The sequence below is a fragment of the Vanessa cardui genome, chromosome 16, assembly GCF_905220365.1.
Source record: "Vanessa cardui chromosome 16, ilVanCard2.1, whole genome shotgun sequence".
NCBI classification, from domain to species: domain Eukaryota; kingdom Metazoa; phylum Arthropoda; class Insecta; order Lepidoptera; family Nymphalidae; genus Vanessa; species Vanessa cardui.
Genome location: NC_061138.1, coordinates 7,764,703 through 7,792,491, shown reverse-complemented (window position 1 = coordinate 7,792,491; position 27,789 = coordinate 7,764,703). Strand labels below are relative to the sequence as shown.

At 32.8% G+C, this 27,789-nt stretch overlaps 1 protein-coding gene across 1 annotated transcript; it reads right to left on the bottom strand.

The window, feature by feature from the left end:
* Nucleotides 1-192: 192 nt before the first annotated feature.
* Nucleotides 193-20,361, bottom strand: LOC124536169 (dipeptidase 1-like). Its single transcript, XM_047112644.1, has 2 exons — nt 19,928-20,361; nt 193-1,833 (listed from the first exon to the last, which is right to left on the bottom strand). The coding sequence occupies exons 1-2, from the start codon at nt 20,084-20,086 to the stop codon at nt 490-492; spliced, it is 1,503 nt and encodes a 500-aa protein (XP_046968600.1). The 5' UTR covers nt 20,087-20,361; the 3' UTR covers nt 193-489.
* Between the last annotated feature and the right edge of the window lie 7,428 nt (nt 20,362-27,789).

The window sequence follows — 27,789 nt, the reverse complement described above, 5'->3', positions numbered from 1 at the left end:
TAATTCTTCTTAAACTTTTAGGAATCTTTGAATTAAATTAACTCTTATATAAATTAAGTAGTGCTTATATAGAAAACTGTGTAATATAAAAACTTTATGAGGCTATTATTTAATAAATTAAACAACGCAAAATATAAATAAAGAATATTTAATTTTCTATAAACACATTATTTCTTTTTATAATCCTTTTTTTATTAAATCTTGGCTCACATCATATAAATCGCGGATCGCGTTGGGCTTTCGTCAACGAAGTCGTGTGCATGGATGGAGAAGAGGTCAGCGGCCGAGCCGCGGGCAGAACGTCGAGACGAAGTACCCAGCACGCGCGGCTCCTTAGCTAAACAATTTGTGCAGATCGAGGTCAGGTAAAGATAACTTTAATTTCTAAATCACATTTGGACACTAATATACATGTATAACTACGGTCAACAAGTGTCAATATTGAGCAGAACGTGGGGGGCCGCGGAAGCGCGCGGCTCGCAGCCTGCGTCACGCGGGCCCGTACACGCACTCGCTACGGCGTGCACCTGGTGTTTCCTCTCCCGGTTGAACCGCGGCACGTCTCCATTGATCTCGCACTCGCTCTACGTGCTGAAGCACACGCACGACATTCATACCCGCCAACTTCCGCACATCTTCTTCACTCCAATCTGGATCCCGAAGAAGCTCGGCTAGTAAATGCGGATAACGTGATACATCTTCAAGTCCTTCAGGCGGCGCATCAATGCCGTCGTATCCCGCACCAAGACCCACGTGTTCCACTCCTGCTACTCTCCGTACATGGTTTATATGAGCTACAACATCCTCCACAGTCGCACGTTCGCCACAAGTAACAAGTTTTGCATAAAAATTAATCATTACCACACCTCCATTCGCAGCTATCATACGTAAAAGATCATCTGGAACGTTTCTAGATGAATTACAAATTGCTGCGGCCCCTGAATGAGAAAAAACTACTGGAGCCTGTGAGGTTTCAAGAGCGTCACGGGCGGTCTCATCGCCAGCATGCGAAAGGTCAACTATCATTCCCAAGCGATTCATTTCACGTACCACGGCGCGTCCGAACTCCGTAAGTCCACCCGAGGTGCCAGCGGAACGCGCCCATCGCGTATCACAAGTATGAGTCACTGTCAAATATCGAGCCCCTAGATGATAAAAAGCACGTAGAACCGCCAAGGAATCCCCAAGAGCATGGCCACCTTCTACTCCAATTAGTGAAGCGATTCGGCCTTCACGATGAGCATCTAATAATTCTTCTGCGTCTGTAACTAAAGCTAGATGCGCTGCATTCATTTCGACTATTCTTTTGATAACATCCATCTGTTCGAGTGCTAATTGTACAGCGTCTTTATCTCGGGCACCACAAGGAACATACGCAGACCAAAATTGCGCACCGACCTGGCCGAGTCTCAACCGTGGAATATCAGTATGCGACCAGCGCGAACGGGCCCACGGCTCCAAACCTTCCAGGCCGGCACTTAAATTAAAATCTCCTATTTTGTTGTGGAGAAATTTACGCACATTCCATGCTAAATCATTATGACCGTCAACTAATGGGGAATCACGTAACATGCGCCGAATAGTTGTTAATCGTTGTTCGGGAGTTGCACGCCCGCCACCACCAAGGGCAAGTGGCAATGCAAGAGCAGCACCTAGCGCGGCCAACACAACCAGTGCCGCGAGAGCGACGCGCCAACGCGGTCTCCGCGGCGTTGGCTTTTCGTCAGAGCTTCCTGATGCAGACGCTGATAACGAATCCGGCGCCCATCGACCACATCTTTCCGCTACGTCTGGGAGGGAACCAGGAAATGTCATTCCCTCGGGCACGGCCGCCTGAAACAGAATAAAGACAGATTTTAAAATTAATAGTAACTATATAAGTTTTATAAAACTATTGTTTTTAAACTAAAATATGTCTAAATAAACATCATTATTGTATGAGAATATTTGGTATATTTATTATTAATATTTAAACATATATGATACATTTAGAAATTTCGGGGCTTGGCAAGTATGTCAGGTTTAACGATAATTAAATAGTCCCAGAAAGGGCCAGAGAAGGCCTCTTAGTTACTATGACCCTGCTCTAGACTTATCTAAAATATCTGGAGCATGGCTGTAGTTAGTGTTGTGCGGCTAAGTAAGTTATGATACTCAAAAGGAATGGCACCGGAAGAGTCATCATCAGTTGACCTACATGTCTTCTCCAGTAGGATGACCACGGTGTCAGTGGGCAGCTGGCCGTTAAATTTAAAAAATAAGCCAAAGAGCTATACATATGTATGACAGCAATACACAGACAAGCCATAACAGAACTCTCAGACGCAAACATGCAAAGAAACCCGACCCTATCTTAAATGGAAAGAGGGTACGGACTAAGAAGTAGAACCTCTGTTAATTAATATTTTTAATCAGTTCTTTTTGTGAAAGATTTAGTGGCATAATTACTAGCAGCAGACTAGTTTTCTACTAGAACTACTACTACTACTAAATAAATTTGCATAATAAGTTTTAGATGTCTTGTGAAAATATACTATGTGATTTGATCACATCGGGTTCTCATGCATATTTTTAGATTCCTTTGAATCTGATCTTGATGATGATTGAAGTCGATCTTGGCCTTTCAAAATCGAATTTTAGAAGTGTTTTTTTTAATAAAGACTTACTTTAATTAAATTTGCCAGAACTAAGCAACCAATCTTTTCATATTTTATAATAATAAATATAATGAAGGTAGCTGACACAACCCATCTGATAATTATAGCTGAATATGTATAATAGTCGAGATGGCCCAATGGTTAGAACGCGTGCATCTTAAACCGATGATTGCGGGTTCAAACCCAGGCAAGCACCGCTGATTCATGTGCTTAATTTGTCTTTATAATTCATCTCTTGCTCAGCGGTGAAGGAAAACATCGTGAGGAAACCTGCATGTGACAAATTTCATAGAAATTCTGCCACATGTGTATTCCACCAACCCGCATTGCAACAGCGTGGTGTAATATGTTCCAAATCTTCTCCTCAAAGGGAGAGGAGGCCTTTAGCCCAGCAGTGGGAATTTACAGGCTGTTGTTATATATAATAGCATAATACCCAAGTATATCACATGCTTTATCTTCTTTTCTAAAATTAATTAAATGAAGAGAACCTCTAAGCAAATGAGTAGTAGTATTATTAATATTTTCTACATATTATTACATAAATATAAGAGCTATAACAACATTGAAGTTAATTGCTGTATCAAATTGATTTGTATCTGAATTTGAATCCCTATCGTATACATTGAGTTATCTTTAAATCATAAAATTTATCATAACTTTACAAACTATATTTCAGTCATCTTCTTAAATTTGTAATTTTCAAATAGAAAAAAATTGGTTTGAATATTTATCAAGTATTTATATTATACAATATGTGTACTATTCTTAAAACATTGTAAGGTGTATTTGGATGAAATTATAATAAATTGCACCACCGACCCTAAGTTTCATAATTTTAAATTTTCTAACCCAAAGGTTTTCCGAAAAAATCGTTATATAACCGGTTTATATTTAACTACCTGTCCCAGCGACACACGGTTATAATAAGAGTCTACAGCAAAACGGTTTACGTGGAGCACGTTAATAATTTTTTATTGCGATATTTTCAACAATCTTAATATATTTTAACTAACCTTCCCCATGAATAACTTCGTCCATTGGTTCAACACCGTATGAAAATTCTTCCCGTACGTATTTATTCATCTCCTTTGGATGTAATGGTCAAATGGACCGATAAACAGACGCAGTGAGAAGACATTGCTTTATAATATAAAGCAATTTGTGAAATTTTGATGTACAACAAGTTAAATTTAAATTAATATCAACAATTAAAAAGCAATAATTTTAAACCTCGATCAAGTTTGAGCAAGAAAGTTGTAAAGAAAATACAAGTAGGTAATATAAGTCATACATGATATGAAGCTAATTACGTTATTCACGTTTGGTAAAATGACATAAAATTAATTTAGATTTATTGCTTAAAAATAAGTTTTAAAATAAAATCAAAACAAAAGGTTTGAATTTAAATCCATTTGTTCTTGTGTATGTTGGAAACTGCCGCAAAAATTACTTAATGGACTGTTTGAAAACTTTACAGGGTACCAGATTAAAACTTCTTCCTTTGTCTAAATAAAACACAGTTGCAGTTAACATCAACAACAGTTACCAATTGCTTTTCTTTTCGGAAACAGAATATACAAAGTCTCAAATGAACTGTTTTTATTTTAATAATTGTATTTACAGTCACAAATAACTGAAACGCATTATCAATCCATGTATGTAATTTACACCTAATGATTAAATATATTTTTTAATGTTGATTATTATTGTAAGCTATTTTTTCTCATATTGTCTGTTTAAATGTTATATTTAAAAACACAGCATTAAAATAACAATGGATTTAAATGACTGAGTGCTATCCCAGCTAGCTAGCAAGATTTACGTTGAACATTAGCCGTATTAATTCTCTGTTAGATAAACACAATATTATAAACGTGCACATAAAAAGAACGAATGCATAAATATGTACATTTTATTAGCATCTCTGGTTGAAAAAGAAATGAATAGCAAGCTCTGTGGCAAACTATTTTAAAAACATGCCTACTTTGAGTAGTTTTTAAAATAGTCATTTAATTTTAAACAATATAATATTAAATAAATCAGCTTACAAAAATGTTCCTCGAATTATAATTTGTTTTAACTACTGTTTTTTTAACAAAGTTGGTATAACTGTTAAAAATCCAAATAAGTACAATTAAATTCTAATATACCTACTTAGGTAATTCTAAATTAACCATAAACAACAAGAGCCTGTAAATTCCCACTGCTAGGCTAAAGGCCTCCTCTCCCTTTGAGGAGAAGGTTTGGAACATATTACACCACGCTGTTCCAATGCGGGTTGGTGGAATACACATGTGGCAGAATTTCTATGAAATTTGTCACATGCAGGTTTCCTCACGATGTTTTCCTTCACCGCTGAGCACGAGATGAATTATAAAGACAAATTAAGCACATGAATCAGCGGTGCTTGCCTGGGTTTGAACACGCAATCATCGGTTAAGATGCACGCGTTCTACCCACTGGGCCATCTCGACTCTCTTAAAAATTAACCATATATCCTTTGAACTCGTTTTATATACGTTAAACATAGTAAAAACCCGTTCTAACTAGGTAAATACTTATTTTGACTGTAACAATCAATTGTATGTTGAAAATGTACTAGTAACCTTCTATAAATGTTCCACTGTTGGGCTAAGGTTTCTTCTTTGATGAAGAGTTTTAAGGAGATTATTCCACCACGCTGCTACAATGCAGGTTAGTTTGAATAACGCTAGTGGCGACATGGCGACATGTGGGATACATGTTTTTATGTTTACCTTAATATTTTACGTCTATTTGTAAATTCAAAACTTAGCAAAAAGTTCAGATTTGTGAAATAGCTTGTCTACCTGCCTGATCTACAAGACGACGGAATCCCAGAAAACATCCATAGACAGACATGACAATAATTTGCCGCGTGTTCAATTATGCAAGGGGCACACATAATATGGGTAGGGGCTGGGACCTGAATAGCCTGTGACCCATTTACAGAGAGAACTAGCGCGAACGACCCTTGTTCGTCGGGATTTCACTTTAACGGAGTGGCCACTATACAAATATTGTACTTATAATTTTTTTGTAACATAGGCTTGGATGTAAAATGTTTTACTTCGTTATTTACATTTAATCACATTCTAACTTTCAAATAAACAGTATTATAAAGCTTAAAACTTAACAAACTTGTAGATAATTATAAAAAATTGTAATCAATAATATTCATGTTTATTATTTTTGTACCACCGTAATCTCCGGGAATAATAACTTTGTTAACAAAGGGCTTTTCACAATGATGCCCTAGTTTCTAGTATTCAATAAGTATGTCGCAAGATTTAATTTAATTGTAAGTTTTTCTAATTAATACCATAAATAAATTATTCGCTGCGTTGCCAAGCATGAAACTTAGTAATAGTATTGACAACTGGCCAAATTAGAAGTGGCTACGAACAGTAACTGAACCCCTTTGAAATGAGAAAATTCGATGATATTAGTATTTTTGAGTTGCCTTTCCATTGTTTCATATGAAATTTTTCAAACAATATATAATGCAATCCTTAATGATTACATTCACTGACTCACTTACTCACTAGAAAAACGTATTACGTGTTAGAATGAAAGATTAATTACGACACTAGAATGTACAATAGAAGAATTAAAACTTTCATAAAAAATACTAATTTGAAAAGGTTATTACTATAAAGTTGTGTAGCAGTTATCCACAGTAGAATAAGGAGTTATATTAAAAAAATAATTTGTTATTTTCTAGTCCTATATTATATATTGACTTTTAAATTGTTAACCTGTTAAGGAGTGTTATAGTGTGCAGTTATTCTATTAGGTTTCAAATAAATACTATAAAATGTATGTCAAATCACACCTTTGTCAATTGTCAAGCTAATACTGAAATACGGTTTATTACGAACTATCTGAATGATGTTTTCTAGCGCCGCTAACAACTGATGTCTCCTTTTGTATTGCTATGAATATTTTATGGAACACTAATAAATAAAGAAGTTTTATTATTCGACGATTCAATATATCGGTTGACCAAGAACTTTGCAGTGAAAGAAAACATCTTAGAGAGATTTGAATGTTTCACAACAATATTTAGAAGGATTTAAGTAAGCGGAACTTGCAATCATACCAATTATTGTTAGTAACGTATTTTATGTTAAATTTAATTTTGTTGTGTTTATATCCATCTCTTGCTTAAAGTTGAATTAAAATAGGACGAGGAGTGGTTTATATATAAATCACTGAACCAGTGTGTCGATGAGTCGAGATGGCCCAGTGGTAAGAACGCGCGCATCTTTACCGATGATTGCGGGTTCAAACCCAGGCATGGTGGAATATGTTCCAAACCTTCTCCTCAAAGGGAGAGGAGGCCTTTAGCCCAGCAGTGCGAATTTACAGGCTGTTGTTGTTGTTGAACCAGTGTGGTGAGTAAAGCTTTAGAACCTTCTCCTTAAGAGGTGATGAGGCTTTTGCCCACCCGTGGGATAGTTACGGTCTATCACCTAATACGTGCCTAACGCGCTTTATACCTTGTATATACATATATGATGAATGTATACATGGATACATGAACGTTACGTGAAATTGGGTTTCAGGCTTTGTGTAGGATGTTCGGATTTATCAACTATTGTAATACATTAATTAATGAAATATTTCCTCAAAAAGCGCTTGTATTTTTCATTTTAAGTTCCTATACAGTAGCTTAAATGGACAAACAAAAATACGCAGACGATATATACGATTAAAAATAGAATTTAAACAAACCACAAAACGTGTGAACATATGAACTCCACAAACGAAAAATAATTATTCGTATCATTCAATTACAATGCAAATTTCGTTCGAAAAACTCAATATTCCGGTTGCAGCCAAAAAGCTCAGAATAATTTGTGTCTACAGCTTTATTGAATTAATTTATAACTTGATGAAATGAAATAATGAGCATGCGATACCATGCATTTTACATATAATTACACTTGTAGGTGAGATTTAATGACATCAAATAATTAGGGCTGGTTAGCGGCTAAAACAATAAAAAAATATTGATTGATAATTGATTTTACGATAGTCAGAAGTTTTTTAAAATAAAGTAGTGCTTTTATCCAAAGATTTTTGCTTATTTGTCATCACGTCAATCATATAAAAAGGATTATTCTAAATTTTACACATTGTTTTTAAAGATAATGTAGTCTTCTCTCCATAATGGTCATTTTACTTATATAACAGTACCTAAATACTGTATTCAACCCAACATTTACCTTTATTGGCTAAGTTTATTTCATGTTTCCCGCAATCGTTGGGAACTATTCGCCTGAACGCTCCGTGTAATAAATGTATATCTATAATGAACGGAAAGAAGCCTCGGCCTGGCATTTTCCTTTGATCAGAAAGGCTCCTCGTCCGTTCTAATTGCTAACAATAATTTGCGCGGACTTAACGGATTGTGTTTCTGACGTAATATTACAACAAATAGCTTTCTTGGTTATGTAAGACAGGTTTTTATTGACCACTTGATCTCATAATACATTATTTCTGTTCTTAATTAGGGAGGCCTTTTGACAAAAATCAGTTTAATGTTCACAACTTTTAAGTTGCTTTATAGTTTTTTCGTTATTCGAAATAATTATTTTCATTAAGAAGTTTCTACCTACATAAGATTCTTTAGCAACAATATTTCACTCGACTCGGGCAAACGACGTATATTTATTCATAACTTGCAAACTACCTCCTTAGGGTAACTCCAATACTTATGCAAAGTAACAAAAAATATGTCACCTTAGAGAATTAAAATAAGTTTTATTTACGAGAAAGTAAAGTTTCAACCGTTTTGCGGGCGAAACAAGCCAAGAGTAAAGTTGTGAAAACATAGCAAGCAGGCGAGCGAGCGGGGCGGGCGGAGCTGCATCGATTCGCTGCAAGCCGGGTTCGGCTCAGCCTGCTCCAACGTCCGGCATAATGTTGCGTGAAATTCGCGCCCTCATTGTTACCTTACAACTAGCCAGCCTTCCGCACCGCTCCTTTATAGAACACGGGCCTGGATGCCCCGTGAACCGAACGATGTTTAATGAATGCCATGCGTAATTGGAAGCGATTTATTAATAATAGCGCGTTTTAGTGTTGCCAACGGATGCCGCATTAATTATCCTTGACAAGCATTATTTGTATCAAATTTAATGTTTAATAAGGATCACCTTATTGTTAGACATAATTTATTATAACATAAAATCGAAATAAGAATATCGTACACATATATACCTAAATGTAAAAAATAAACCTAATTTTCAATTCAAATTTAATTTTTAATGAACGCCATTAGTAAAACAAAAAATACTACAACAAAACGAAAGCACGTAAGAAATAAATTCGATAAAGATTGAATTTCATTACATATTTACACTCAGAGTTTCCTTTCAACCTAACACTCAGTGGTAATTTATCTCTGTTACACCCAACGGGATACCTTTAAACACAATAGTTGCGCAACTCGTCTTAACCGACCAGCCATGGAACGTCTGGTACATTTTTAAAGGTAACGCTTTTTTAGGTGACCGAATTTTTCAACTAGGTCATCTTTAAAATTAGATTTCCCCTTCCCCTATGAGGTCCGGTCACTAATGCTTGACAAGGATGATTTTCGTGTATTAACAATATTTTAACACCATTTTAAGGAAAGTTCAATGTGTATTTTAGGTACTTTTTTAAACTTTATGTCAGCGCCTTCGAGAGTTACATTTAGGTACACCTACTAGGAGCCCATACAATGTGAAGTATAACAAAATTACTCAGCAGCTCAAACATACGCTTTTATTGAAATTAAAATAATAGCGACAGCTCAAAGCAAAAAGTAAGTAAAGTTTCCTTTTCATTACCTCAGAGCAAGAAAGTAAGGCCCTTACAAAATTGAATAAAAAAATACATTTCGAAATATAAATTCAAAGCTAGCTTAATGATTCTGGGTACAGGAAAACGAAAATACTAAACATGATTTGTTATAATGTTTCAAAGTATTCACAAATTACGAGAAAATAGTACTGGCAGAAAGAGTTTAACGCCACCTGATCTTATTTATTTATTGCTTGAAAGTATCTAAGAAATAACGACTAGAAAAAATTACTAAAAATATTCATCATGCAGTTCCAACCTTCAATAATAATCTAATTACTCAAATACTTATTTCAGGTATTAATTACCGTTTAGTATCAAAACTGCAAACTTAATATTTCAGTCAATAGCACGATCTTGCCGTACCAACTTACTGGTACGGTATAGGTTGGTACTGACAAAGGATATTTGATCCCATATCACAGCAGTTTATAATTCCAGCTGTCAATTAGAGCTTTATACAAGACCCTACCCAATTTCACCGAAGGTATACAGTTAAAAGGGTTTATTGTACTGAGTTAGCCTATCATCCGTTGCAAAGAAATCTAACCACTTACCTATTACGAAATCGTTTTGCACACGCATTTTTTAAATTGAAATTATAAGGCTGTCCACACAAAATAAATCTTTCAATTACTTTAAATATTATTCAAGACCTATAAAGCTCGATTTCCTTTTCATTACGCTGAGAAAATTAAAATATTCACATATGTGGTGTGAGTGCATACTTTGAAGATAAAGTAACCTAAATCAATATTAATTGGACTTATAGCCATGTGATAAGTAGGCATGAATTTAAAAAGTAAAGAGGTACTCTAAGAAAGGAATTTTAGCGGGATCGTCACATAATCGATCACACATCGCTAATCCTCTATGTATTCCAAATGATCCGTTCATGTGTTCAGTTCGCTTTTATAGATCAAATAAATTTTATTATATAGAAATTAAAGTTATATATATATATGTTTTTAAAATTAGACAAGTGTCGCTGAAATCACAACAACAACAGCCTGTAAATTCCCACTGTTGGGCTAAAGGCCTCCTCTCTCTTTGAGGAGAAGGTTTGGAACATATTCCACCACGCTGTTCCAATGCGGGTTGGTGGAATACACATGTGGCAGAATTTCTATGAAATTTGTCACATGCAGTTTTCCTCACGCTGAAATCGCAGTAAGAAACTATTTTTCAGTACCAATATAAACGGAAATATCTTAACTGACTAAATATCAGCATATAAAATTCATCGACTCCATCTGCTCATAATGTCATAACAGAACAAACTTATGTATGTTTTTGTCTTTAAACAATCTTTTCGCGCTGAGCACATTAAGAGGATAGCTATTCCTCGTGTCTAATAAATAAATAAACATCACCATAGCGTGTCTTTTGAAAGTTCACGTTATTTAAAAATAAAAATCTTATAATTCATTTTTGTTCAAGCAAAATAATAAAAACGAATCTTTCGCTCTTTGTAAACTACAACTGTATAATTTTAATGTACGCATTAAAACAGCATAAATTGTGAGATTTCTCCGGCACGGTAAATTATTTAACAACATCTAAGTATAAATTTTTATAAATAAAAAAAAACCGCCTTCAAAAATGAACTAAAAAGAAAAAAATAATCAGCTACATCCATATCCAATTTACGATTTTTTAATCACCTCTCAAAGTCGGTGCCAAAATTGCTAATATAGGTACATAATACATAATACATACATATAAACCTAAATCTATTTATTGTATAGATGACACCATTAGACAAACCTTACTATCGATACAAATTAAATGATTTCAATATAGGAATTTATTTACTTTGTTGGCACCGACTTCAAAAGGTGATTAAAAAATCGTAAATTGGATATGGATGTAGCTGATTATTTTTTTCTTTTTAGTTCATTTTTGAAGGCGGTTTTTTTTTATTTATAAAAATTTATTTACTGCTTTTCAGTGTTGTTTTGTTATTTATAATTACAATTGGTAGTGTTTGTCATTCACTTTATTATACTCAGTACATTTCGGCTTTCGACTCTAAACATAAGTCAACGCCGTTTCAATACGATGTGGACTGCAACTCAAATTAAGCGTTACCTAAGTTACAATAGCCTAATGCTAACTGCTCATCGCCAATTAGACAATACCATTTTTCCCGATGCAATACCGTTAATCATTGAGGAGTTCTCCTGGTAGTCCACCATCAGCTAGACTTCATCATAGGCATGTTTACTAACATCAATTGCTTGACGACTATCTTAAAGAAATAGAACTAAACCCGTAAAATAGTTACTTACTAATAGGTTCTGATTACCAGTTGTGGTCTTCATCATCGGTTCTACTTCATCAAATGTCACTTTTCGTGAGCATATAACCAAGGCACTTTGAATAAAACCGAAATCACTATAGGTGTGCCTATAAAATTTGAGGAGTTCCCTCGATTTCTCCAGGATCCCATCATCAGATCCTGATCTCCTGACAATGGGACCACCTGTAAAACATGCCCTTTCAAACAAAAAAAGAATTGTCAAAATCGGCCCAGCCATCTTCGAGTAATTCGGTAACATACATAAAAAATAAAAAAAAAAAAAAAAAAGGCCCCGACGAATTGAGAACCTCCTCCTTTTTTTGAAGTCGGTTAAAAAAAACGACACAAACATGTATAAACTGTTTACATTAACGTCACATATTACCTAATTTTTCAGTTCTTTTTGCAAACATTCATAAACAAAGAATAAACTCTTGGCTCTTCATATGTTAGTGAAGTAGAATGTAGCGTTACCGTAACTGTCTGATGTCAGTCATTAAATTATAATACGACACAACTTAGATGTAGCATCGGCAAAATTCGTAAAACCGATCACATCCGAATTGAGTACGCTATCCCAAATTATCAATATTTATTTCTTATGTGAATATGATCTTTGCACAAACGTAATAACTTGTAATATCATGTGACCTAATATATTCGTCAATTTGACACGTCGATTTACATGCAGTTGCTTTCTCGGGTTGAACTGACGAGAGAATCTATAGCGACGAATAGCGTCGAATGGCGCGATAGGGAGCTATTTCAATTGGTCGTGTTTATCGGCAGTAATTGGTTTTATATTAATTTCATTGCATTTTCCGATGCTACATCTAATTTGTGTCATACTGTACTAGACTTGTACTCGCACCAACCGGTATACAATACCGGGATGAAGAAATTGACATCAAATCCAATGTACAATATCATAAATATGAAAGTAAAGCTTTTTGTCTGTTTCACTGTTGCTCTTTCGCAGCTGAACCTATATGAACCCGTATAAACTCAAATACATAGTTGCGTAGGTATGTTTTAATTTAATTTTTATAGTCATAACTCTAAGTCTTTAAATTAAACCCTTTTAATAATAATTAATTTAGAAAAAAATTAAAGTGATAACCTGAATCAAAAATAAATTATAACCGAGGAAATGAAAACATCCCCACGAAATATGCAACAAAAATGTCAATCGCGCTCGCGCGAACAACGTCATGAACGCAGCAAGTCGTATCCATGATTGTATAAAATATTATCCAGATAAATAATGAAATTTGTCCCAACGACTATTATTTTGCTATTCCAAATAAATGGCAGTAAATTTGATCGCTTCGTTTGTTTTCAATTATGATTGAACTTCCCAACACAATTTGATTCTTGTTGTTTGTGTTGAGTGACTAAAGGTAAATACAACATTTTTATACGGAAAAGGTTATAAATAATTACAATTCTTCATCATATTAAGTTTGTGCTATTAAAAATTTAATCAATTCCAAATTTTTATTGAAATTTTGTGATTAGCATGAATCTTTAAAGAAATTAACTTTTACCATGTGTGTCCTGTCCTTTAGGATTTATATGTATGTTATTATGTAAATCTAGTACGAATATATACTCGCGCTGACATAATTTCTCCGTTATTTAATTGCTGGATTCGCTTAACAAAAGAAGCATCGTGATATTCCGATTCAAAAGTCCCAAGAATAGTAGCGGAAAATACAATACAAAACGATATTTTCTTGGCCTATATTTGTTTAGCACGAGATTAAAAATGTTCAGATTAATTATTATATATAGATTTTTTTTTATATTCAAAGATCGGTTTCAATAGAAATATCTTGATTTATTTATGTAGCATCTTTTGTCAAGGCTATAACCATTTTATAATTGTGAATTGCAAAGAACGTGGATTTAATTCTCAAGTGAAATTAAAGCAGGCCTCAACTTCCCATCGGAAAATGTTTTTCGTAGCGTATTTTACCACGCTGCTCCAATGTTGAAATGCGAAACGAATTCTTTAAAGTTTCCAAACCTGTACAGTCTTTGGTTAAATAACGCGTTCCAGCTATTTTGCCATTTTGGCTGCAAATATATACATATACACAGTTGAAGCAAATCATAGAAACAAAAAAATCTCTGAAAGTTTCGATAATTGATATTGATATTTAACGTATAGGTATAACCAATATTCATTTATGTTAAGTAATGTAATGTATTTTTTTATATACATTTTAAATTATTAATATCATATGATAGACAAACGAAACATCTGCAAAATAATTAGTTAAATAGCCTTGTATTTTTAAGCAAATGTGAATATTTAATGATTTAAGACAGAACCATCGGCGAAAATATTTACGAATTTAATTTAACATAAGAAGCCGCATACATCATTGCAATGCTCCTAACAAAAACAATACCTTAAAGAACACTGGATCTCGGGATTAGTAGAACTCTTTATCTGCATAACTTTTTTCATTCCATTGCAAAGAAGAAACTCGATTCATTTAACTGTTATCCGCTAAAGTTTTTATCTTGGCTTAAGATAGTGACATCTATACTAATATTATAAATGCAAACGTAACCCCTTCTGTCTGTTAGCTGATCACGGGTAAATCAATCGTAATAAAATTTCATATAGAGGTAATCTCATATAAAGGAATATGTTCCAAAAACCTTCTCCTCAAAGGGAGAGGAGGCCTTTAGCCCAGCAGTGAGAATTTACAGGCTGTTGTTGTTGTTGTTGTTGTAGAGGTAATCACAAGCCAGACTAATTTTATTCAATACTTATCTTATTTTACAGTGTAGTCTACTAACACTATAAATGCGGAAGCAATTATGTCTGCTACCTCTTCACGCTTAAACCGTTGAACTAATTTAGATGAAATTTGATATGAAGATAGTTTGAGTTCCGGGATGTCTCGTGGGGAATCAATTATTTCTTTTATAAAGAATATGAATTGTAATTTATCTTTTCGTTAACTTACATAATGTTTGAGTAAATAGACCAATCAGGTTAAAGTATAAAGTTTAAATTTCGCGCGGGTAAAGCTGTGGTTTTATCTAGCATAGAATATACTTTCAATGTTTAACCTCATTTAATAAGTCACACACTTGGTAGTAGTCACACATGCCATGGTTATGGTAGGCGCTACGAAAATACCTAAAGAGAAAGCTAAAATAATATTCATCATCGTTTATTGACACAAATCCATTTATTTACAGATATAGATTATTCTATTAATTGTACATTTACTTTAATAACAACAAGATCCTAAGGTAATTAACTAGATATGAAATAAAATTGACATTGGTAAATTTCGCTGAGTATTCTCATTAATTAAACTGCACTCACGCCAACAAAAATATATCTAGTCATAAAAAAGAGATACAGTATACCGGCCGTTATGCAATAGCGTGTCGAATACAATCCAAATCCTCCTTAGTAAGAGAAGAGGCCTTTACTCGGCAGTGAGACATTTACGAGTATTCACTTTAACTCGTATTTCAAATGTAGACTCGCTATTGTTTATAGATTTATTTCTGTCTTTTGTTAACAATATTTTTTTAACAGAATATACTTATAAATTTCTAGCAAAACATGTTTCTCTGTTGTTTATTTTTTGGAAATATAATATGTATTTATAGATGTGGTTTTGATATATTCAAGTCCTAATTTTGATTTATAGATTTGCTTATAATGAGTCGTTTGTTATTAAACCGACGCATGCGTCGGTTTAATAACAAACAACTCATTATTTATTAACGAATTTAAACCGACGCATGCGTCGGTTTAAATTCATACTGTAAGACGAAAGCAAACTACACAAAAATGAGACTACGTACATAAATACATACACAAATATAATTCGACTTGTCCTTAATTATTATTAATTACATAATTTATTTTGTTAGAAATTAAAATTTAGTGATTGAAATATTGACGTGGATATGAACGATCATTTAACGTTGATTTTACTTAAGGCGGAAAGCATATTGGCAAATAGTCCAGCGGATATATTACAATCATGGCAGAGACAGCTCACCACCGCCCATAGACAATGATAGTGTAAAGAAAATATTTCCCTCTGCTTTCACGATACATGCCCACCATTGAAATTAAGATGTTATTTACCTGTGTGTCTGTAATTCCACTGGGTCACTAGCCTTTCAAAGCGGAACGTAGCAATATAATAATAGCAATATAGCTTTGGCCGAACAATCATTACAGAGTATGGTAGTCTAACATAGTTAGATCCACACGAAATTCTGACTTAGTTACCAAGTAGGGAAAATCTTATACTATGTTGTTTCTTTGTAGCCACGATTTTATTTTATTGATATCTTAATAAAAGCCAAAAAATTGACAAAAAGTAAAGGTAAAGTATATATACCTATTTAAAAAAATGTTTCGTTTTATTTAAAATATTATGAAGTAAATATAATTTTCATAATTATTATTTTTATGTTCTAGTTACTTCCGATAACTAAGCCTTACTAAATATAGGCTTTTTTTCTTGATATAGCTTTTTATTTCCTGGTCATCACCCACACCTGGCAACACCTATGATGAAGTTATAAAGTATAATTCAAAAATAAATCACATAATTTATATTTCTTACTTATCTATTTTCCATATTGGCTTTAAGTTGACCAAGATATTAAAATCATGCAAATAATTGAATTGATTATTAATTCTAAGAATTTCATGTAAATTATGAATATATTTTATCCTATATATTTCTAGCAAACCTTCCCGGCTTCACTCGAATACAATAAAGAATAAATAATTTTGGAATAAAGAACAAACGTTTAACCAATAATTTTGGAATAAAAAAAAACCTGAATGTTGAATCTCTCCATTTATTGATGAAATATATTTAAATGTGATTTTTATAATAATCTGTTGCTTAGTTTAAAAAATTTAAGCGTGCTGAAGGCGGGAACAGACTTTGTTTTATATCATGAATAGATAGATCTAAAACAAACAAAGCCCGGAAGAGGTCACTATTTATTTTCATACTAACTATGTCGGTATCATTGTTTGTTTAAAAATAAACGACAACGCCAACGATATACTAAGATACGTTAAAAGATTTACCCACTTTTTGAACAATGGTAGCTGTAACTTGTCATTTAAATTTACATATATCTTGTTCTTTTTGCCTTGGACATGGTTTTGTTTATTTCTTACAATAATTATTAGGAGTATGTAGGTGTATGTATAGGTGTATGTTTTATAATCTTGCCAAAAAAGAGTCCGAATCGACGCTTTCGAATTTAATTTCCTGAACATAATAATTTTTAATGATCTATTATGGTGAACTGATTCGAAATATTCGAATTTTCAATAATAAGTTTACTCTAATAAAAATAATTAAATCTATGCATTTACGACATTACGTATAATAATAATGACATCGAAATCATGTAGAGCTAATAATTATAATGTAACAATACGATAAATTGTAAATTATACTGAATCACTAATATTGCAGTTGATTTAATAGCGTACTATTGTATAATGATGAATTTTTAAAGCTGTTTTGTGCTATATATTCAGGAAATAATGCCATTTATATGTGAAAGAACACTCGTATAAATTCGTTGAGCTGCAGGTAGTCGGTCTCACATAAATAATAAATGATTTACTTTCTTATTCTGAAATCGGACGAAGCACACGTTACCGCCAGATTTAGAATCATTGCATTCGTCTTATACTGAATAATCAATGTTTATACATTGTCTATTATGCTTTGCTTTTTACCAACACAAGGCCACGCTTAAACTTTTATGTTCATAATATGATGATTACAACATTGGCAAGAGGCATCAATCTTGTAATTGTAGCTTCACTTAATTGTTAAATGACGATTCAAAAGTAATTGTAAAACCTATTTGAATAAAGTTTATTTTGACTTTGATTTGATTTTTGATTTTACCATGAAAATTTCAGTAAATTTATCATTAAAGGGGAAGTAAAATTATTTTGTAACATTAAGATGAAGTAAAAGTAGATAGAGACGTAGAGTGATGTGAAACGGGTAGTTTTATACAGTTTGGGTCTCACGCATGTAATTTTGAAAACTGTCTCACGATTTTATTGTATTTTCTATTATTATTTTTTGACATTCCACGGCTCATTTTTTTCATTCATTCGACTCGACTTTGTTTATTAAATTATTTTGAGGCAGTACTGTCGCAATACGTAGAGTATTGCGACAGTACTGCCTCAAAATAATTTGTACGAGGAATAGTTTATAAAGACGCAAATTTATTATTATAAGAATAATTCGCCATAAGTAGCGCGAATTGCCCACAAAACCAATAAACGCTACTATTTTATATATTTGATTGAAGTAAAGAAGTAAATTGGGTATATCCCACCAGTCTCCTCTTAATGGGAGGATTGATCTTGTTTTGTACACAATATTATGTTTAATATCAATTCTTTGAAACCGATTTTTTTAATAAACATCGAACTTTCTTATGTTATATACTTTAATACATATTTTGATCCAAAAAAAGTTTCTAACTAAATCCATTTATGAATGAAATCAATTTCGATAAAATATAGAATTAAAAAAAATTAAGAGAAGTTAAACGAAGCGGATGTATAAAAAAGAAAATATTAACTAATTTACTGCCTGTATGGTCAACTTTTAACGATATTTTTTTCAAATTTACAATATAAATTATACTTATTTACCTACTTTGTTTTTATAAAGTATAGTTTAACTATTATTGTGTGCTTAATATAAAGCTCTAGATAATAATTAGAAACGTAGCTTCCGCATATTATCATGTGTCACCAGCCTTACTAAGAATTTTATGTTTAAGTATAGTCTTGTTAAATTACGTAAATTTAACAATAAATAACAATTAAAACAACTTTTTTCTTTCTCTCTCTCGATACGTATGTGATCATTAATAAAATCAAATTTACTTGAAATAGAAGTTGTACGGGTTCGTATATAGATCATAAGTGAAAAAGGTTTAATCCAACGTCGTACATAGTTATTGTTTACGCTTATATTACCCACTCTTTTATTTTACAATAACCTCGTTGCGATATTTCATGTGCTTTACTCGAGATGATGTAACGAAAGAGACTCTATCATTGATACTATTATTATTTTTTAAACTAATTTAAAAATGTTAAGTCTAATTTTGTTGTCATGTTTTGTAGCCAGTTTTGATCATTGTTGTATCGACTAAATATCAAATAACGTCTGAATTGACATGAGTTTATCTATTTAGGATCTGTAAGTTGAAGATTTTTTAATATTTCTAAGTTTAAAATGCAAAATAAATATGTAAAATAGTACACAAGCAAACGTAAAACTAAAGTAATGCTTCGGTGATGTAAATCTCTTTAATTCCTTCTAAAGCTGTACATAAACAAATTAAAATAACGTATAGTCGTACGGCAAGTTCAAGAACTATCAAAGCCTAAATTCTATTATGAAAATAAAAATGGAATTGTTATACATTGCGCAAGCGAAAGAATAAAGGAATATTGAAATGACTCATTCTTACAAGTCCTTAACCTACCGAGAAATTATAGCGAAGCGAAAGATGACATTTTCACAATAATTCATACATAAATTTACGTGATCATAATAATGAAATAGATTATATTCTAATTTATAAGTCGTAACTGATGATATGCTATGTACATAATACGGCTGTTAATATCTACGTGTAAAAGATGCAGAATTCTTCATACTGTATGTAATAAGATGTAGTTACCTACACCAGAAATAGCCATAGTGTCATTTAGTAGAAAGTGTAATTATTCTTTATACTAAAGTATTTATGATAAATTAATGTAAAAGTAAGTTTTCAAATATAAATCTTACGGATCGTCTAATAAATACAAACATACCTTGAAATCAGGAATAAAAAAAGATATGAACATATGAAGGAACTTTAATGTCACTTACATAAAACGCAATCGTGGCGACATGATACAACAACACAACTATATACACAATGGGTGACATGTGAACACTACAAACAGATCAGCGTGGAGAAGGCCCCTAACGGGCCGTGACAACATGCGGATATGAGGGCGCGAATATTCGACACATACGTGGGCGTGCGGAGAGGTGATGGCGCGGCACAGGCACGCATGAGCCGCGGGTGCCACCTGGTAGTCCATATAGTTTCCGTATCCCATGTGGTCGCAAGTACAAGCGCAAGTTTCGATGTGCCTCCGTAGCTCGAGTTCGAGCTCCCAGGGTGGCTCCATGAGCGCGAGCAGGCGGGCGGGCGCGCGCCGCGGCGTGCCCGCGCCTCCGCGCGCTGCTAATGCGGCCCCAGGCCGTGCGCGGGCCGCACCTGCGCGAAGCCACCTGCCACCCCACCCCCCGCACAGCGCCTTTCAGCATGCAGCTCGCAACTCAACGCAACGAGGCGCCGACAGCGGCGCCAAGCTCTCGACGGGCCCGGGACGCTCCGACCGTTGGACGAACAGCCGCGACGGGCGCAGCTGACCGCGCGACGAGGCACATAGCGTAGAGGCCGGCTGCCGGCAGGGGAATGCCGCGGCCGCGAGCTCGGCCGAGCGCCCGGGCGGCCCGGCCGCGCCGGCGCCCCGAGCTCCACGTGACAGCCTGCTCTCCGCCCACCGCCCCAGCCTCCGCACCCTGCATCGTCGACCACCGGACAAATCTTTCCAATGCACAATCGTCAACTTCAATTTATGTTTCTCAGGTAGAAAATACATCTATCTGCATTCTAAAACGCATTATTTTTTAAATCATCTTTACTTGCCTGTTTTTTCTGAAATGAGTCCGTCTGTAAATATGTACAATAATACAATACATATTCGTTACATTCCTTAAGTGTATGCAAAAATATGTTTAATTTTCTAGTAAAATAGTTTAGAATCTTCTGAAAATCATTAAAAGAAAATTAATAGACAACTTAATTCTCAAGTTGTTAATTAAACAAAGACATAACTGTGAAATATAACTCATTTTCCGAATTTGAACAAAAACAACGAATCCGATCGATGGAGATTGCTATAATAGGTTTCATGATTTGCACATAATATAGGACAGGATGTAGCTTGTTATGTCAACTTAATCCGATAGAAAATTGTCGGTCCGAATCTATTCAAAGTAAATGCTTTTAAAACTATAAGATTTTATACAAAAACTTTGTAGACTTTTAAATGCTTACTAAATGTCTATAGCCACAGATATCAAGATTTTGGTTAAAATTAATGATAAAAAATAATAAAGTAATATACAAGTAAATAGATGACTTTGCTCGATACTATTTTTCTATAACATTTTTTATATGTCATTATTCAAACAAAATATCATTTCAGTTTCTAATCATCTAAGATAAAACAGTCTTACTATTTTCCTAATTCTACATGTAGATAAATATTAACAGATCATATACATTTTTGTCTTTCTTTATAAAACTGAACAATCCATATTTTTTATAATTCATCGCAGAATATCTTAAAATCGGTATAAAAATTAAATTAATTTTGTCACAACTTTTATTAACATCTAAATATTTCATCTTGAAATTTAAAAGTGTTTTTACAATATAAGTTGGATGTTTCATTTCATACAAAACACCATATTAACTATGAAAGTATCCTTTTGTTTATGACACGTAAAATAACTAGACTGAATGACACGCTGAAGTACCGTAGCGTAAAGAAAAAAAAAAGAAAAGCGTGACGCAATATTAAAAATGTTTACGATACCTTACTCAAGGAAGATTTTCGTTGACGTTTCGTAATCAAAAATAGAACCCCTTTTTCTTGTTCTTAGCCTCATTTACTCATTTCGAAATAGTTTTTATTTATTCAGCACATGTTATGTCGTTGTAGAAAAAATGTAGTCATAACAGTTGTTTTTATGTAATTATAGACACAGAAATAAAGAATAATAAGATAAGAAATATTTTAATGCAAAACAATAATTTTCATATTTCTATACAAAATACAAAGTACGAACGAATGATAAATTTATCATCGTTGAAAAGGGCACACTTAAACACACTTAAAAAAGGTCGTAAATTATTTTTGTTAGAACTAATCAGTTCTAACAAAAATAATTTATGTTAATTGGATACGAGCAAACTTTTATCTTACTCGAACAATTAAATAATTGAATATGACCTTTTTATACAAGAAACTGTGTTACTTTTTGATTGCAAAAATTTAAAAAAATGTTTAATTTTCTCTACAGACGAAGCCATGCTCACTTAAGGCTATATGAAGCGCCATGTCAAGAGTTTCGCCAGGACAAGTAAGCAAAGACTTAGCGTAGATGTAGATATAGCATTATAGCTGAGTATCATCTCGAGCTCTACATTCGAGGAAATGCAAATTTTTATGTATTTATGTTACAGAGTTTATTATGCAACAAGGACATTAAATATCATCGCCATCAGGACACATTTCATATTCAAAAGCCCTTCTCTTTATTTAGTTTAACTTTTCATACCAATGCTTTCAGAAAATTTTGTTAATAAGTACAATAACATCATATTAATTGCTGTATTGTAGAGATGCAAATCACTACATTGTATAAAACATAGTCTCCTACCGCTGTATGTACTTGTTTTTTACAGATAGAGGGATTCAAGAGGTAGCATTACATGTATACCACATGCACAATATAGTAGAAAAACACTGATTTTTTATAGATTTCTAATGTGATTGACACTTATTTTTTGCGTTTGCATTGCAAGCGAACATGGCTAAACCCTGTAACTGTATAAAAAGCATATGTCTTTGTTTTGTTTGTCTTACCAAATTTGTCTTATGTTCCAAACTTAAAGGTTAAAACTAATATTTTTCCATTTTCAGATAAAACTATTTTAATAAGTGATGTTCTTTATGTTATATCATTTTATATATACATTCTATAAAAATTGTGTCATGTAACATTATATTTATATTGTTAAATGTTATATAAATTGTCTTATAATTCTAATCTTTTTGGTAAGCTCCACTTATTCTTATATTTAAAAATCTAAATATACTTGTTTCATGACGGCATTTACGAGCACTTAAAACCGGTAGTCTAAAGTTCTTCTTTTCCAGCAATTACATTACACGAACCTATAATAGCGTAACAGTTTACAGACCGTTCAACGATGTTAATATTACAGGTTTGATCCTCAATTCTTGGTATATTATGCTTCTCAACAAAACCTTTATACTGTAAATTTTGAAAGAAAAGCAAATGCGTATGCCTTAAAAAAATTGTTTTATCCAAAAGAGTTTATAAATCAAATAACTTATTCTCAAAATAAACAAAGATTTACTTGTTAAAATTTTTTTACTGAATTCTCCATAAATAAAGTAAGTTTCAATGTTTCCTATATTCATTAACATTTGCAGGTTAGCGTTAACGAAACGATACGCAAATGTACATAAGACTTTTTTTTTTCATAATTGTCTGTTTATTGTGTTTGTTTTCTCTCACCTTGTCTTATGATGATGTAGTTATGACTAATTGTGGCCATAGCGGCCAGCCCCAAAGGTTACTAATGCAGAACATTTTGTTGTGCACAAGTGTGTACGCAAACACAGGTGAACTCATATTCCGATTGGTCTGTAAAATAAATCCGTACCGATTGGAAAAAGTTGAACAAGTATATACTTTACAAGTGCACTTCTAACGTCCAGACTCCGGGCTGAAGAAATCTGAGAGCTGAAATTTTTTTTCGATAGAAAAACCAAATAACTTTTTATCCGTTCGACCTGAGTTTAAACCTAGGCCCTCCGGATAACCGTCCATAATATATCTAGTCACTAGGCCAACGCGGATGCTGACTAGCATTGTCTATATTGGTATGTGTATATTGAATAGTACAAAACAAAGTTCACTATTAATATTTTGCTTTTCTCTTTTATATGTTTGTTTCTTAGTTTTTTCTCATCAAAATTTTGACTGAACTTACATTCACATTATTGTCAATTTAAGTATTATATTAATTCAAAGAGTTTTGCTTCAATTTCGAACAGTACACTGAAATATTTTTTTATATTTCAGTGTACTGGTCTAAATTTCTGTCTGGACTAAATTAAAGCGAGGAAATAGACATAGGATGTGCGCTATTTGCGCATTATGCAATAGTAAACGGTACGAACAGATAAATCGCTTGACTCGATATACGAGTAATATAACAGTAAGATATAAACAAATACCATCAAATTTGTTTTTAACCCACCTTTTAAAAGAAACTTTTAATTTTGATGCTCGATGTCGAGAACAGTAGGCAGAAAGTTTATTAAAATGAGAATATATATACAAAGTGAAAATCTAAAATGCATTGGAGAAACTGCTAAAATTGGCGATCAATAGACACTTAGGCTAGAAAAAAAATTAATTAAAATCTTATTCAGTCGTCGTCAATCATCCTAAAATTTAAAGCAAAGCGTTGTTCGAGACATACTTAAAAGAAAATGTCATATAAATTTCTTAGAAAATGCCACGCGTCGAAAATGCGTTTATTTAACTTTGTACAGATGAAGCTACGGGGATAAGTGCTGGTATATGTAGTAGTAACTCTCCGCATTGCTCTGACATAATCATAGAGTCAAATATAACGAGGAAAAAGTTGATTACACTTGCTTTGTTTTACACTGTAATAATCAAATATAACGACTCGTACGTCAAAAGACATCAACGCACACAGCTCCGAAATTTTTACACTGCTATACATGTCAGGTCACAAACATGTGTCTCTATGGATTGTACTCCGGAGCTTAATCCACCTAGCTTCTTTGAGGAGGGGTTGGCTTATGTGAAATATCGTAGTATTATATTTTAACATTTTTCGTACTTTCTAAATCTGTTATTCCTACTTTATAAATAAATAAATATAGGACAACATCACATACATTACTCTGATCCCAATGTAAATGTTCCTTCACTTCTAAAGATATGGAAAAATAAATCCGAAATTATTTTTTAACGAACGTTCGTTTACCATTTGTTTATTTTACCATGGTCGTCATTCTTTTATAGTATATGTACTTATATATAATGAATTTGCCTTAAACTTTCATTTGTAAATATTGTCAAGTTCCAACAAAATGCTCAAAACTTTTGCAATGATGTCTATGAGCAAAATAAGTACAAGCAATACAAACTTTTCTCACATGTTAAAGGTACGCATGCTTTTATTACCGGGCTTGTATAAAATAATCTACGAGCATTGCTACCAAAGGAATCATTAGTATAATATTTCCATATAAATGAATATTTCTTTTTTAGATTTCAAAAACTATGCGGTGATCATCAGGAAAAACGATAACTTTCACTTTGTTTTCGTACCATTCGATCTTATCTCTCACCATGATAATAAAGATATTATAATTGTGATAGAAATGATTATAGAAATATCAGAAATCAAAACAAAACGGAATTTTCATTTGAATGGATATTTTTAATAAATTATATTTATGATTTAGATTTTTACAATATATAGTGGTTATGAGTTTGTTTAAGAACGCTGATTACAAAATAAACTATTTTGGAAATAAATTTACACCTTTGAAGAAGTTGCAGCTTTTATTCATTTGACGATAATCGATCAGCAGAGGTCCCTCCAAATCCCCCGTCAAGGCAATCTCGATTTTCAGCTACAACTGTGGAAGTAGTTCCACGGTCATCATATTACTTGATCCATACCCATAGATGCGAGTCTGCGTGACAACTCCCCACACCGTACCGATTCAACAAGGAATGATCCTTGGGCCCAGAAAATTCACAAATCGATTGACTATTCAATTATAGAAAATAATTACGCATATAAAATTACATAATGTTGATTATAGAAATCGGTTAGAACTTTTTATAATTGTTTAATTTCTTTCATTATAATAATAATAAAATATCAATACACATAGTATCTACTTGAACAAAAGTGGAATCGTAATATTTTGTAATCTAAGTAGTGAGTCAGTAACGTCTGCCAGTGTTCATCCGAAGTTTTTAAATAAGTTACTTTTGAAAAACGTATGCATAACTGGTTTTAAAAATCTCTTCTTTTCACTATTCTCTGAATAACAAAAGAAACCACCGTGATGTCCGAAAATCCACAACAGCGCGATTGCTTAGACATTTTCTGCCTCGCACAACCACTTTGTGGAACCAGCTTTCACCGGCGGTTTTTCCGAACCGATACGATATGGGAACCTTCAAGAAAAGAGCGTACTCCTTTCTTAAAGGCCGGCAACGCACCTGCAAGTCCCCTGGTGTTGCAGATGTCCATGGGCGGTGGTAGTCACTTTCCATCAGGTGAGCGTCCTGCTCGTTTGTCACCTATATCATGAAAAAACAAAAACAGCAAAACATAATGTATGACTGTGTAACGTTTTCTATAAACCACCTTAAGTATTTTAAGTTAAAATAACATTATATATTTGTATACTGCATTTTCAATGTTAAGTAAAATTATCCGACGGATATCAAAAGGATTTAAAACTGTTTATTTAGTTGAGCTAACGCTGGGAGCTTTGACAAGCTAGGATAATGAGTAACCAAAATAAATCGTTTGATGTCCTAACTTTTGAATTAGATTTATTAAGGATCGGTGTTGATTGCTATTAAAAAGGCAACAATTTATTTGCAACTTCCAAAACTTTTCATGTGCCTATACTTATATAGGTACCTTATCGGTATATATCACGTTCATAAAAACAATAAAAAATAATTGTATTTGATGTAGATGTAGGTAAAAACGTTTCAGAAATTCATAAACGGTCAGCTAAGACATCTAAATCTGTCGCAGTTGCTTCGTAAAATGAGAGATCTCAGATCCAAAATGATCACTAACAAAGGTATTCATATTGAATGACTTAATTATTTACCCACTCAAGTTACGACTTTCGTCAGTTATAGTAGAACTACGGTGCTAAATATAACTGTCAAGATTGTCGAATATTCCATTTGCACAAGCAACAAATGTTATTTTAACTAACAATAACATCAACTACAAGAAATATATCGAAAAGTCGTAAGGACTCACAGTGTTTTGGATAGTTATTTATTTTTTCTATATCCCAGTTTCCATCAAATCAAATGAAAATAATCCTATATATTATAAACTAAGCTTCTCCAAGAATAAATAAATAAATTTTGAATTGACGGGGTAACAACATTTTATTCTTCTGAAAAATAAAACGATAAAACAGCTATTCTGATTATTTTTTAAATAATAATCGCTCCATTGTAGCGGCGAATTCAATATTATAACGAAAAGTTTGATACATTTCAGAATTTTTACTACACATTCAGAATGTGTGCGATTATAATTGACATTAGAAATAGAAAATTGCATATACCTTTTGTCAGTGTTGGGCATTAATCAAGCAATTGTCAATTATTTTATTAATTGACTAAAAAAGTAATTGCAATTAAATTAATTACAATTAAATTAATCGCAATTACACTTTTAATTGCACCTTGCAATTAAATTAATTTGATTAACGTATGTCAATTGCAACTTACAATTAAAATAATTGCAATTAACTTTTTCAATTGTTTTATAAAACAATTAAAACTAACAATTAACTTTATATATCAAAATGAAATTAGTAAAGATTAAGGAAAATTAAGCTATAAGTATTAGATTTCAGACGAAAAAAAATGTGGTCAAAGGCTCTTAAGTATAGCTTGTTTTTTCTAAATATCTCTTTCCACAGAAAAAAAGTGTTTATTTTTATATTATATAATATAAAGTTGCATTGATCAATATTTCCGCAGCGTAGGTGTAAAACAAAAACATTTCAAGTCGTCGTCTTCGTTCAAGTCTTTTATTTGTTGCTAGCATATTTATTTAAATACATGAAAAGATGGGGGGCACTATTCTACTACCCGGAACCACACGGGTATATTGTATATTTATATGTACCAGCTTTATATTATGGCAGTATTTTTAATTGTTATTTTTTAATTAAAATTAACA